The sequence below is a fragment of the Bombina bombina genome, chromosome 2 (genome assembly GCF_027579735.1).
Source record: "Bombina bombina isolate aBomBom1 chromosome 2, aBomBom1.pri, whole genome shotgun sequence".
Taxonomy (NCBI): Eukaryota; Metazoa; Chordata; class Amphibia; order Anura; family Bombinatoridae; genus Bombina; species Bombina bombina.
This window is the reverse complement of record NC_069500.1, coordinates 777,230,100-777,245,504: the sequence shown is the minus strand read 5'-3', so window position 1 is coordinate 777,245,504 and position 15,405 is coordinate 777,230,100. Positions and strand designations below refer to the sequence as shown.

The 15,405-nt window shown below is 39.2% G+C and overlaps 1 protein-coding gene across 1 annotated transcript in view; it reads left to right on the top strand.

Moving 5' to 3' along the window:
* Positions 1 to 15,405, top strand: part of IL12RB1 (interleukin 12 receptor subunit beta 1) — a 64,363-nt gene that overhangs the window by 38,003 nt on the left and 10,955 nt on the right. Inside the window, exons 8-10 of the mRNA XM_053700053.1 lie at positions 1,250 to 1,393; positions 8,051 to 8,147; positions 11,993 to 12,077. Coding sequence (XP_053556028.1) covers positions 1,250 to 1,393; positions 8,051 to 8,147; positions 11,993 to 12,077 — 326 coding nt within the window. The remainder of the gene's footprint in view (positions 1 to 1,249; positions 1,394 to 8,050; positions 8,148 to 11,992; positions 12,078 to 15,405) is intronic.

Genomic DNA, 15,405 nt, shown 5'->3' with positions numbered 1-15,405 from the left:
TTTATTATAGGGTTAGTGAGGCGGATTAGGGGTTAATAACTTTATTATAGTAGCGCTCAGGTCCGCTCGGCAGATTAGGGGTTAATAAGTGTAGGCAGGTGGAGGCGACGTTGTGGGGGGCAGATTAGGGGTTAATAAATATAATATAGGGGTCGGCGATGTTAGGGCAGCAGATTAGGGGTACATAGGGATAATGTAAGTAGCGGCGGTTTACGGAGCGGCAGATTTGGGGTTAATAATAATATACAGGGGTCAGCGATAGCGGGGGCGGCAGATTAGGGGTTAATAAGTGTAAGGTTAGGGGTGTTTAGACTCGGGGTACATGTTAGGGTGTTAGGTGCAGACGTAGGAAGTGTTTCCGCATAGCAAACAATGGGGCTGCGTTAGGAGCTGAACGCGGCTTTTTTGCAGGTGTTAGGTTTTTTTTCAGCTCAAACAGCCCCATTGTTTTCTATGGGGGAATCGTGCACGAGCACGTTTTTGAGGCTGGCCGCGTCCGTAAGCAACTCTGGTATCGAGAGTTGAAGCTGCGTTAAATATGCTCTACGCTCCTTTTTTGGAGCCTAACGCAGCCTTTATGTGGATTCTCAATACCAGAGTTATTTTTATGGTGCGGCCAGAAAAAAGCCGGCGTTAGCTTTTCGGGTCGTTACCGACAAAACTCTAAATCTAGCCGTTAGTGTTTTTATGTCTGTATTCTATGAGGCTCATTTATCAAGCTCCCTATGGAGCTTGAGGGCCTGTGTTTCTGGCGAGTCTTCAGACTCGCCAGAAACACAAGTTATGGCACAGCGGTCTAAAGACCACTGCTCCATAACCCTGTCTGCCTGCTCTGATGAAGCGGACAGGAATTGCCACAATACAACCCGATTGGGTTGATTGACACCTCCCTGCTGGTGGCCCATTGGCCGCGAGTCTGCAGGGGGCAGTGTTGCACAAGAGCTGCTGGTGCAATGCTGAATACGGAGAGCGTATTGCTCTCCGAATTCAGCGATGTCTGTCGGACCTGATCCGCACTGTCGAATCAGGTCTGACAGACATATGATAATTCTGCCTCATTATGTCATATATTGTAAGAACAGTATAAGAATTATGATTTGATCCTTCAAAATGGTTGGTCAGTTGCTGAGCTAATTGTGCTATTGTTGATATATAGCCATAAAATCATGCTTGTCTGAAAAGTCTAGTAGACTGGAGAATAAAAGTTGACTTTAACAACATTGCTAACAAATATATCTTTCTTAAACAGTATTTTATACAGATGGTTTAATGACTCAGTACCTTGCAAGAAACCTGTCTTCAGAAACCTGTTATACATTGGAAATAAAAGGCATCACTTCATATGGGGAGGAGACTGGAAGCATCCACACATCTGTTATTACTCCCAAGGAAGGTAATCATACAATATAAGAGTAATTGACTTCATTACATTTGTAGAGCAATGCAGTAATCAACAAAATTATTTTTATTTTTTTATTTTAGGTTGAAATTTTTTTTATTAAACATTTTAATTTTTTTCACAAAGGTTTTACGTTTCGTTCAAGAGTGAATATGACAATAACACTACATTTGAACACCACTTAGACCATTATGAATGTTTTCATATACGCAGGTTCACCTCTCCGAATAGAGACTGTTTGAAGAGAGTTCAATGTGTGTTGGAACTGTGGTCTGAAGGGGTATCCAAACAATACCTTTTTTTGCTTCATATTTTTGCTAGCTCCTGCTGGATCTCCTTACCATAATTTGCCCAAAGTGGTGAGAACATGAACATATCTCAACACAACGTTCAAAAGAAGCATAACTTGTAAAAACCAATAAAAAAAAAAAGATCTAACTAATGAAACCAACTATTTGTCATGATGTGCATCATTTTACAGCTGAATAAGTTTTAATACACCTACCTGCGTATCAAGAGATCTCTGAGAAGTTCTACCATAGAAACTGTAGGGTATGAATGGCTAACGTGATTTCATTCAGGATTACCAGACTCCCTATTTCGTACAAACCTAGTCTGTAGCTTATCTTTATGAAACAATCAATAAGACCACACCTTATAGAATTTATGATTTCCCCCCCCCCCATGTAGGGACTCCAGTATTCCAATATTTTGCTATATTGATTCTCACAGTGGTGCAAATTATTTTTACAAAGTCCTTTATATGGGAGTTATACCTTGTGAGTCTATTGTTCACCAAGGCTTGTGTGATGGAAAGTGATATATGCTTGTCTAATATAATGCTTAACAGTATTGATATCTCAAACCAAATCTTGCGAACCAGGGGGCATTCCCACCACATGTGGAGATAGGTACCAACTGCATTACACCCCCTATTACAGTTTCTGGAACCTCCTGATATTAAGTGTACCATTTTCACAGGTGTGAGGTACCAACGGAATGATGTCTTAATGCAATTCTCTTTCATGTCCATACTAATTAGGCCCCTGGGAGAATTGAACAAAATTTTGTCCCACTGATCCATGTCTTTCACTTCTCCTATATCTGCCTCCGATTTTAAAAGGAAAGGATGCTTACTTTTTTTGGAGACTGATGGAAGAGCTACATACATATGGGATATCTCATGTTTAGGTCTGGATTGGGAAACACAAATTCGCTCAAGGGCATTAAGCTTAAAGGATTTTACATTTGAGATAAATTTGCGAACAGCTGAGGTAATTTGCAAATAAAGGAACGATTGTAGTGGAAGTGGGTCAATTGCCTGTTTAAGCTGATTGTAAGTCATGAAGGTATTATGAATGAGTATGTCAGCAACTCTATAGAGTCCCTTATTTTCCCACTTCTGTATCTCGGGCCTATAATCTTTATGTATCAAGTATTTCATCTGGGTTATAATTGAGTGAGAAGGCATAAGGCCACTGTTTTTGTTGAAGGATGTCCATTGTTGTGAGGATAGTTTAGTAATTGGGGAACAAAGATCACCCCCCCGATCCCCCCACTCCACTCCACAACACATCTTCTGATGATCCCAACCCTTCTATATTGGACTCCAGGAAAGGCCAAACCAAATTATTGTCATTTCTACCAAAAATAGAAATCTGGGCCAACCTAGCAGCCTTGTAATAATCCTCCAGATTCAGGACCCCCATCCCTCCTAGTTCCCTATGTCGTGTGAGAGTGAAGAATGGGATTCTGTTTTTTGTCTCTCAGGAATGCATGCAGCTCTGACTGAAGAATATCTAGGTCTTGTTTGGGGACCTTTATAGGCAATGCCCTGAAAAGATACATGATCCTCGGGAGAGCATTCATTTTAATAATGGATAACTTTCCATACCAAGAAAAATCTAGTTTTTGCCATCTAAGGACATCTGACTTGATAGATTTATATAGGGGAGAAAAATTGGCCTGGTAAAGTTGTGAGGAATGTGAGGTTAGTTTAATTCTCAAATATTGGATACCTGATTTTGCCCATTTGAGATCAAAGTTAGCTTCCATCAATTTGATGGTGTTCTGTGGCAGAGTTATAGGGAGAGCTTCACATTTATCTAAATTAATTTTGTATCCTGAAATGGTTGAAAAAATGTCAATAACTTTATACAAGTTAGGGAGCGAGATCAGGGGCCTAGTGAGGTTGAGTAAGATATCATCAGCAAAAAGCATAATTTTGTGATGGATTGATCCGATTTTGACCCCCATAATGTTTGGTGATTGCCTTATAGAGACCGCTAAGGGCTCTATACAGATAGCAAAGAGTAGAGGGGAAAGTGGGCACCCCTGTCTTGTGCCATTGACTATTGCAAAATTTTTAGACTGATGACCTATCGCTCTAACATGGGCCCAGGGATTAGAATAAATGTTTTTGATGGCTGTCAAGAAAGGTCCCCTGAACCCCATTCTATCTAGTACCGCCCACATATAAAACCAATCGACCCTATGAAATGCCTTCTCCACATCCAGAGATAGTCTAAATAGTCTACAACCGAGATCATCCTCCTAATATTTTCTGGGGCTTCCCTATCTGGGATGAATCCCACTTGATCTGGATGAATAATTCTGGGGATAATAAGCTTAAGTCTATTTGTGAGAATCTTGGTGATTATTTTTAGGTCTTGGTTGATTAATGATATGGGTCTATAGCTGGAGCAGTGTTTGGGGTTCTTTCCTGTCTTTGGGATAACAACTATGTTTGCCTGTAGCAAATCTGTGGGGATAGCATTATATGGTTGGTGAACTTAGCCAAATGCGGCACTAAGGAAGTTTTGACAGTCTATAATATTCTCCTGGAAAACCGCCAGGACCCGGAGCTTTCCCGGGTTTCAGATCTTTAATGACAGATATTATCTCTGCGTGTGTTATTTTGGGATTTAGTGCATCTCGATCTGTCTCTGAAAAGGTACTTAAATTAATCTGTTCTAAGAAGGATTGTAGTGTGTTTCGTGTCTCATCTGTGTAGGCTGTTTTGTTACCGTCATAAAGGGTGCTGTAGTACTGTGCAAACCAATCTACAATTTCCTGTGGGTTGGATGTATTATTCCCTGAGGAATCCTGTATCACAGGAATAGATAAAGACTGGTATGTATCTCTAATGTTCTTGGCCAAATATCTATCCAGCTTATTTGCATAAATAAAATAGTTAGTTTTGAGCCTGTGGGCTAGTTTAACTGAATGTTCATTGAGATATGAGGCCAAGATCCGTCTTTTATTCTGAAGTGACTGAAATATCTGTATAGATTGTGTTCTTTTATGGTCTGATTCTAAAATCACAATGTTGTTCTGTAATTGTTTGATATGTGAAGTAACCTTTTTTTTTAAATATTGATTTTTCTTTAATAAAGATACCCTGTACTACCGTCTTGTGGGCCGCCCAGACAGAAATGGGATTGTCAGTCAAATCCAAATTAATTTGCCAGTACTCTCCTATTGCCTTGATTAGATTGTGTGACCTGATTTTTGAGTCATAAAGGATCAAAGGTCCAAGAGGGAGTTCTATTTGGGTCATTCATATTCCCCAGCTTGACTAAGGATATGGCATGGTCCGACCAGACACAGGGCACCACCTCTGACAATTTAAGGATCGGCTGTAGCAGTTGACTTACAAATATGTAGTCTGTTTTTAAATAAATGTTATGAGGTGCTGAAAAGAATGTAGTATCTGTGGTGACCCCATAGAGTGTCCTCCATGTATCTATAAGAGAAAAGGGTGACAGTAGGTCAATGACTTCCTTCGCTATAGAGCTTAGTCTCCTCTTTTTTTTTTTGTAATGGTGGGGGGTTGTATCTAAAAGCTTGAAGATCTATGTTAAAGTCACCAGCAAGAAAAATCCTCACCTTAGACCAGCCTGTAAGTAAATGTATGATGTTACGAAAGAAAGTATGTTGACTCTTATTTGGAGCATAGACGTTACAAAATAGCACATCTATTCCCCGCATCTAGCCCTGGACCAAAACATATCTACCCTCTCTGTCAGCAATTGTTTCCCTGTGCACAAATTGCAAGGAGGAGTGTATCAATATTGAAACACCTATTTTTTTTCCTTTTTCCGATATAGCGTGATAATGTTGTGGTAACTCTCTGGTCCAATATTTAGGAATGGTCATACTAGTGAAGTGGGTTTCTTGTAGGTATATGACATTTGCACGTAATCTTTTATATTGAGTGAGTGCAGTACATCTTTTAATATCTGAGTGAAAACCTCTCACATTATGTGAGAGCAAAGTAATATTAGGGTCAGTCACAAGAGTTGTTAAGTGAAATGGCTTGTTGCATCTAGAATCATATATGTACCCCTTGACATCATAGATGTATGTGGGCTATATTCCCTTAAAGATAACCTAAGTCCCTGGGAGCTCATTTGGTCAGTAAGTGAGTACCTCTCTTGTCTAGGTATATAGCATTTGATTGCATAAGCAGGTGTTTCATCATGACAAAAAAAAAATAACAAAAACAGAAACCAACATTAAAAAAAAACTATTTGACACTGTGTAACTGTAGACAAAGCTGTGTAATTTCGGGGGAGTGGGATACGATAGAGGAACAAAGGAAAAAAAATATATAGAGAGAGCATCAAGTAGGTGGTAGGAATGTCGCTTCTCCTGGAAGAGATATACAAGAAGGAGGGGGGTGGAGATAGGAGAGACAAGGTAGGGAAAGGGTGAGACCCCACAGCATGTAGAGAATCTGAAAGTTCAGATATCTCGAGTACAAGTAGTGCAAAACTATTAATAACATTTTATCAACAATATACATGACAGGGATGAGTATACATTGACTTAGAAATACAAACCAGCCCCCCAAATATAAAGGAGTTCGAGAAGGGGGTTAACAGAAGTCCCCTCATCTTTGAGTCTATTATTTGTGCATGTAATTCTCTTTATCTTGGCAAACAGGGAGAAACATAGTGCAGCCACAAGGAAACCCAGCATTGTGGGTTTGAAGAAGGGATGACTAATCCTCATGTCTTCAGGTGTTTTTTGGTGACTCTTGTCCAGCCTGATTTGGGGTTTGATTTTCTTGGATCCAACCTGTTGGGGCCTCTGTTGGTCTGCAGTGGTGGGGGTAACTCTGGTGTATCCAACCCTAAGACACCACAAACCGTTGGTATTTCCTCCGCTTCTTTAATGTTATGAAGCAGCATATAGAAGCGACCTGACCCTTATTGAGTCGCAGGATTGTGTAACAGCTGTTCCCCATATTGCGGGACAGGAGAGCCTCAGATTAGTTGCGTATGCTGTTGTTAGTTGCCATTAAAATAGTGCCTTACCCACGTGGTGTCAGTGTAAGCAGCGGGGGTGTCACAAGCAGATCTCTCCATCTCCCTTCAGGTAGATAACAGTGTGTGACAGCCACATGGGATCGCCTGGTGTGTATCAGCACAGACGTATCTTCCTCATCTCCTCCACAGGTATGCAGTGCAACCGCTAGTCAGAGTGACAGTCCGGCTGAGATTTAGGCCCCAAGCTAGAGGCTTCCGAAACTAGCATCTCTCCTCTGACTTTTCAGCCGAATTGGTATCCGCTAAGATCCCACTGGGCACTGCTAGTAGATGTAAGTGGTTTTGGACTGTTTGATATGGCCCTAACCACCTTTAGCTATCGCCACTACCCGGAGCGCCTGACTTACACCTCCATCTTCGTGCACAGTCAGGCCCAGATCCTCATTTTTTTATTTTAAAGGGACACTAAAGTTAAAATTAAATTTCATGATTCAGATTGAGCATCCAGTTGTAAGAAGCTTTCTTGTTTACTTCCATTTTCAACTTTTGCAAAGTATTTTATATTCACACTTTCTGATGCACCCTACTGCTATATACACTGTGAACTCTTACACGTGCTCAGTGAGCATGTGTAAGAGTTCACAGTGTATATGTATATGAGTCTGTGATTAGCTGTCACATGATACAAGAGGATAGCAAATTGAAATAAATGTAAAAATGTGTCTGTTGTGGTGGTAGTTTGCCTTCTCGTAGTGAACTGGATTATTAATTTTTTGTATGTATGGAAGATTTTATTCATGAATCATAAGTATTTAGGTGTTGGAAAGGGTTTAAATTAAAGGGACAGTCTACTCAAAACGAAACTTTCATGATTCAGATAGGGCATGCAATTTTAAACAACTTTCCAATTTACTTTTATCATCAAATTTGCTTTGTTCCCTTGGTGGTATTTTTGAAAAGCTAAACCTAGCTAGGCTCAAACTGATTTCTAAACAGTTGAAAACCGCCTCCTAGCTCAGAGCATTTTGAAAGTTTTTCACATGTGTCATATAGATAACATTGTGCTCACTCCCGTGAAGTTATTTAGGAGTCTTCCCTGATTGACTACACTGCATGTCTGTCAAAGGCACTTAGATAAGGAGGCTGTCTGCAAAGACTTAGATACAAGGTAATAACAGAGGTAAAAAGTATATTAATATAACTGTGTTGGTTATGCAAAAACGGGGAATGGGTAATAAAGGGATTATCTATCTTTTTAAATCAGAAAAATGTTGGTGTAGACTGTCACTTTAAACAAAAACATTGCAGTCTTGCTTTAAATACAACATTAACTTCAAATAAAGTTGATTGATTAATAGAGACACATTTTATTTTGCAGATATGAATGCAGAGATATGGCCATTCATACACATATGCATTGGAATTATTCTTAGTCTTATAGCATTCACAGGTCTCTTAGTCGTTGGTATAAAAAGGTAAGAAGTCTACTTAAATGAACTGCTAAGCTTTACCCTATACACACATTCGGCTAGATCACGAGTTTTGTCGGTAAGGCTGTGCGGTGCTAACAAGCCTTTTTTTCTTACCGCTCCCTTAAGACAATGCTGGTATGACAAGTTTTCTGTAAGCCGACATTAGCCTCAGAAAAGTGAGCGTTGAACAAAATTTAGCTCCACATCTCACTGTAATACCAGCGCTGCTTACGGTAGCGGTGAGCTGGCTAAACGTGCTCATGCACGATTTCCCCATAGGAAACAATGGGGCTGAGCTGGCTGAAAAAAAACCTAACACCTGCAAAAAAGCAGCGTTCAGCTCCTAACGCAGCCCCATTGTTTCCTATAGGTAAAGAAAATTTACGTCTGCACCTAACACCCTAACATGAACCCCGAGTCTAAACACCCCTAATCTTACACTTATTAACCCCTAATCTGCCGCCCCCGACATCGCCGACACCTGCATTATATTATTAACCCCTAATCTGCCGCTCCGGACACCGCCGCCACCTACATTATACTAATGAACCCCTAATCTGCTGCCCCCAACATCGCCGCAACTATATTAAATTTATTAACCCCTAATCTTCTGACCCCAACGTCGCCGCTACTATAATAAATTTATTAACCCCTAAACCTAAGTCTAACCCTAAGTCTAACCCCCCTAACTTAAATATAATTTAAATTAAACAAAATAAATTTAACATAATTAAATAAATTAATCCTATTTAAAACTAAATACTTACCGATAAAATAAACCCTAAACTAGCTACAATATAACTAATAGTTACATTGTAGCTATCTTATGGTTTATTATTATTTTACAGGCAACTTTGTATTTATTTTAACTAAGTAGACTAGTTATTAAATAGTTATTAACTATTTAATAACTACTTAGCTAAAATAAGTACAAAATTACCTGTAAAATAAATCCTAACCTAAGTTACAATTACACCTAACACTACACTATCATTAAACTAATTACCTAAACTACCTACAATTAATTACAATTAAATTAAATAAACTAAATTACGGAAAAAAACCCCACTAAATTACAGAAAATAAAAAAGAATTACAAGAATTTTAAATTAATTACAACTAATCTAATCCCCCTAATAAAATAAAAAAGTCCCCCAAAATAATAAAATTCCCTACCCTATACTAAATTACAAATAGCCATTAAAAGGGCCTTTTGTGGGGCATTGCCCCAAAGTAATCAGCTCTTTCACCTGTAAAAAAAAAAAATACAATACCCCCCCAACATTAAAACCCACCACCCACACACCCAACCCTTCTCTAAAACCCACCCAATCCCCCCTTAAAAAAAACCTAACACTACCCCCTTGAAGATCACCCTACCTTGAGCCATCTTCACCCAGCTGGGCACAAGTGGACCTCCAGAGGGGCAGAAGAGGACATCCAGACCGGCAGAACTCTTCATCCAGGCGGCATCTTCTATCTTCATCCTTCCGGAGCGGATCCATCTTCAATCCAGCCGACATGGAGCATCCTCTTCAAATGAAGTCCTAACGAAGAATGAAGGTTCCTTTAAATGATGTCATCCAAGATGGCGTTCCTTGAATTCCGATTGGCTGATAGAATCCTATCAGCCAATCGGAATTAAAGTAGGAGAAATCCCATTGGCTGATGTAATCAGCCAATCGGATTGACCTCGCATTCTATTGGCTGTTCCAATCAGCCAATAGAATGTGAGGTCAATCCTATTGGCTGATTGGATCAGCCAATCGGATTGAACTTCAATCCGATTGGCTGATTACATCAGCCAATAGGATTTTTCCTACCTTAATTCCGATTGGCTAATAGGATTCTATCAGCCAATCGGAATTCAAGGGACGCCATCTTGGATGACGTCATTTAAAGGAACCTTCATTCTTTGTTAGGACTTCGTTTGTAGAGGATGCTCCGCGTCGGCTGGATTGAAGATGGACCCGCTTCGCTCCGGAAGGATGAAGATAGAAGATGCCGTCTGGATGAAGAGTTCTGCCTGTCTGGATGTCCTCTTCTGCCCGGATTGGATGAAGACTTCTGCCCCTCTGGAGGTCCACTTGTTCCCGGCTGGGTGAAGACGGCTCAAGGTAGGGTGATCTTCAAGGGGGTAGTGTTAGGTTTTTTTAAGGGGGGATTGGGTGGGTTTTAGAGTAGGGTTGGGTGTGTGGGTGGTGGGTTTTAATGTTGGGGGGGTATTGTATTTTTTTTTACAGGTGAAAGAGCTGATTACTTTGGCGCAATGCCCCGCAAAAGGCCCTTTTAAGGGCTATTTGTAATTTAGTATAGGGTAGGGAATTTTATTATTTTGGGGGGCTTTTTTATTTTATTAGGGGGATTAGATTAGGTGTAAATAGTTTAAAATTCTTGTAATTCTTTTTTTTCCTGTAATTTAGTGTGGTTTTTTTTTCGTAATTTAGTTTATTTAATTTAATTGTAATTAATTGTAGTTAGTTTAGGTAATTAATTTAATTATAGTGTAGTGTTAGGTGTAATTGTAACTTAGGTTAGGATTTATTTTACAGGTAAATTTGTAGTTATTTTAACTAGGAAGTTATTAAATATTTAATAACTATTTAAAAACTATTGTACCTAGTTAAAATAAATACAAACTTGCCTGTAAAATAAAAATAAACCCTAAGCTAGCTACAATGTAACTATTAGTTATATTGTAGCTATCTTAGGGTTTATTTTATAGGTAAGTATTTCGTTTTAAATAGGATTAATTTATTTAATTATGTTAAATTTATTTCGTTTAATTTAAATTATATTTAAGTTAGGGAGGGTTAGACTTAGGTTTAGAGGTTAATAAATTTATTATAGCAGCGGCGACGTTGGGGTCGGAAGAATAGGGGTTAATAAATGTAGGTAGGTGTCGGCGATGTTAGGGACGGCAGATTAGGGGTTAATAAAATTTAACTAGTGTTTGTGAGGCGGGAGTGCGGCGGTTTAGTGGTTAATACATTTATTAAAGTGGCGGCGATGTCCAGTCGGCAGATTAGGGGTTAATAATTGTAGGTAGGTGGCGGCGACGTTGGGGGTGGCAGATTAGGGGTTAATAAATATAATGTAGGTGTCGGCGATGTTATGGGGCAGCAGATTAGGGGTTCATAGGTATAATGTAGGTGACGGCGATGTCCGGTCGGCAGATTAGGGGTTAAAAAAATTTAGTTTAGTGTTTGCGATGCGGGAGGGCCTCGGTTTAGGGGTTAATAGGTAGTTTATGGGTGTTAGTGTACTTTTTAGCACTTAAGTTATGAGTTTTATGTTCCGGAGTTAGCCCATAAAACTCTTAACTACTGACTTTCAAATGCTGTAGTAGTCTTGACAGGAGAGGGTGTACCGCTCACTTTTTCCAAGACTTGTAATACCGGCGTTAGGCAAATCCCATTAAAAAGATAGGATACGCAATTGATGTAAGGGGATTTGTGGTAGCCTCGAGTCGCAGAAGAAAAGAGAGCGGTACACCTGTACCTGCAGGACTCGTAATAACAGCGGGCGTTACAAAGCAGCATTGGGACTTCTCAACGCTGCTTTTTAAGGCTAACGCAAAACTTGTGATCTAGCCGATTGTTTGTATACTTTAAAGGGACATTAAACATTTTGTAATTACAAGACATTTCTGTTGTGTTGTTATTGAATAATATATCAGCCAAGTCTTAATGCTTTTAAATCATGGAGTAGTTGTGCATATATATTTACTTATGGTTGACTAGGTAATTTAACAGACATACGTACCGCTTCACTAATTTCATTCTTGTGTTTACATTAATTTGATTCCGTATTTTGACCGGTTCCTAATATTTGTCTAAATGTTTCAGGTTCAAAGTATACCTGTTTCCCATTGTTCCTGATCCTGGTGGCAGCACCGCAATAACGTTTTTCCCAAATGAAAGGAAATATCATGTGAGTATGGCTTTACGTTTCTTACTTCAAGCTTGAAATATTAAGGTTAGGTTTTTATCATTACAGACCTCTGCCTAAATATGTAGGTGTGCAACTGTTATGGTGCATGTGGCAGTAATAGGCATCACATCATCAACAAAGCACGTTTTATTGATCTAAGATAGTTTTTATATGTAGATACCTCATATAAGAAATATCTGTTTAAACAAACTCAAAACTGTATTAAAGTGACATGCTCTGCAGGCCTGGATTGAGCATTGGGCAGATCGGGCATTTTCCTGGTGAGCTGGGCTGGTTAGTTATTTTAGCACTTCCCATTGGTCAGCATTGTTATTTTGGTATGATTTACGATTAGCTTTGCCCTTCATCTCACTGCTTTGCTGCTTCTGTGTACTGCTCCACACACTCTTTTCTGTAAGCAAGCTTAGGGCTTTGAATGCTTCTGAGCTAACAACCCATCCGTATAGCTGAAAAGTAGTATCTGAGATTCCTTGCTTCTCTTGTTCCTCCTTCCCTACCCTTACACAATGTGATATCAGCATTTCACGTAAATTAGGATACCCCACGGGCATACTCTGCAGAGAAGAAACACATCAATAAAGTAAAAGGGCGGAAGGAGCATCATCTGTTTAACTGATTTACTGAGGCAAGCACAGGGATCTGTACATAGAGAGGTCTTAGAAAATAAAAATTCTAATTGAGAAGGGGAGCATTTCCAGCCAGCCCAGGTACAGATTTAGGGGTCAAGTTGAGCGGCAACGCATGGGAACAGAGTTCCTGCACTATTTTTGCAGGAGGAACAGGAAGAGAAATGCTTCAGTAAACACTGCTGCTGGTGGTGGGAGGAGCTGGAGCACAGTCTTTTTAGAGGGATAGTGAGATCATCTAGTAAAGGGCAGTAACACTTCCTACAATTCACTAAATTCAAGTCTGTCAGCGGTCTTGCTGCGTGATCAGCCTGCACTGTGTGAGGTTATTTAGCTCCCCTTAGCCGAAATAGGACAACTGCACCTTAAGTGGGTGAGACTCTGTGACAGAGGAGGATTCTCAGACCCAAAGGCAACCATTTAATACTTTAAAGGGACACTGAACCCACATTTTTTTCTTTTGTGATTCAGATAGAGCATGCAATTTTAAGCAACTTTCTAATTTACTCCTTTTATCAAATTTTCTTTATTCTCTTGGTATCTTTATTTGAAATGCAAGAATGTAAGTTTAGATGCCGGCCCATTTTTGGTGAACAACCTGGGTTGTTCTTGCTGATTAGTGGATAAATTCATGCACCAATGAATAAGTGCTTTCCAGGGTCCTGAACCAAACAAATAGCTTAGTGGCCTTCTTTTTCAAATAAACATAGAAAGAGAACAAAGACAAATTGATAATAGGAGTAAATTAGAAAGTTGCTTAAAATTGCATGCTCTATCTGAATCATGAAAGAAAAAAATTGGGTTCAGTGTCCCTTTAAGGGTAAGAATTATCAAAGGTTTGGCTGTAGGCTCACGTGAGATCGCTGCTTCTTAATCACCTTAGTCTATTGTTATTTAGTGTATCACAATCCCCACAGACTTTTTCAACCAGGGAGATTGACAGCACCTGTGTGCAAGCAGGGGGTGGCGTTGCACACTAGCCGGGCGGACAGGGGTGAAGATGCATGCCCCTGTCTGCTATACTTTGTTAAATCTGGCCCTAAGGATAAACAAGGGAAGAGGAAATGAAAAAAAAATATTAAAGGGACAGTCTACTCCATATTTTTTAATTGTTTAAAAAGAAAGATAATCCCTTTATTACTCATTCCAGAGTTTTGCATAACCAACACTGTTATATTAATATACTTTTTACCTCTGTGATTAACTTGTATCTAAGCCTCTGCAGACTGCCCCTTATCTTAGTTCTTTTGACAGACTTGCATTTTAGCCAATCAGTGCCCTCTCATAAGTAACTCCACGGGCGTGAGCACAATGTTATCTATATGGCACACATGAACTAATGACCCCTCTAGCTCTGAAAAACTGTCAATTGCATTGAGATAAGGAGTTCCTGCACTATTTTTGCCGGAGGAACTTTGTTCCCTCTGGACAGAGAAGAGATATACTTCAGTAAACACTGCTGCTGCTGGTGGGAGGAGCTGAAGCACAATCTTTTTAGAGGGATAGTGAGATCCTCTAGTAATGGGCAGTAATATTTCCTGCAATACACTAAATGCAAACCTGTCAGCGGCCCTGCTGTGTGATCACCCTGCACTGTGTGGAACACATGGTGCTTGCATTTCTGTGTGGCTTGCTCTGGGTTCATTTAGCTCCCTTCAGCAGAAATAGGATAATTGCACCTTAAGTGGATGAGACTCTGTGACAGAGGAAGATTTTCAGACCCAAAGGCAACCATTCAATACTTCATTGAATTTAATTTGCTTTCATTAACCAAAGTGTATGGATTATATACAAATAAATACAGTGTGTGTGTGTATATATATATATATATATATATATATATATATATATATATATACAGTATAATCAACCATTGGAAATATATATATATATATATATATATATATATATATATATATACACACACACAGTATAATCAACCTTTGTAAATAGAAGATCCAGAACATCCTCTTCTTGACCACATCTGACGACTTTAATTATGCTAGTACAATATTTGTGAACTTCACCTTTTAGTAAGCATACTAACATGAACCTACTTACTGGTTGAATGGTGCAACCCTCCGCTTATGTATAGGGGTACATGTATGTATATGTACAAGTGTGATAGAGTATATTTATGTTTAAGCAGAACAATCAAACAGTTTATATGCACGTAAATTAATATCTTCCTCACACTGGAAGCAACACAGATTTTAGTTGCTCTTTTATACCCTTACACAAGCAGGCTAGGCAAACCATCCATCACATTCATAAACATATAGGGGTTCATGGCCTCAAGGTTCTGTTTTAGACCAGCAACTAAGGCTTATACTGTGAATCAATAAATACATCACTCAAACAACATTATTTCCCGTTTAGGGCTATGTTTACATATATAGGAACATTGAGACCCCTTAATGCCCTTTGAGATTAATGCTATTGTCCCATATATTTGAACTATAGATGTGTCCTGTGCTAATATAGGTATATTGAATACATCCTAGAGACACTGTGAGGATAAAAGATCCTTAAATATTAAAACAGTGATCATCATTGTATATATAGACTTTGTTACTCTAGGGGGCATTTGGACATATATCATATACAAGATACACTAGTATATACAACATTTATCCCATGGCATATATGTATTGCAAAAGTTTAGTAATACACCGACCAGG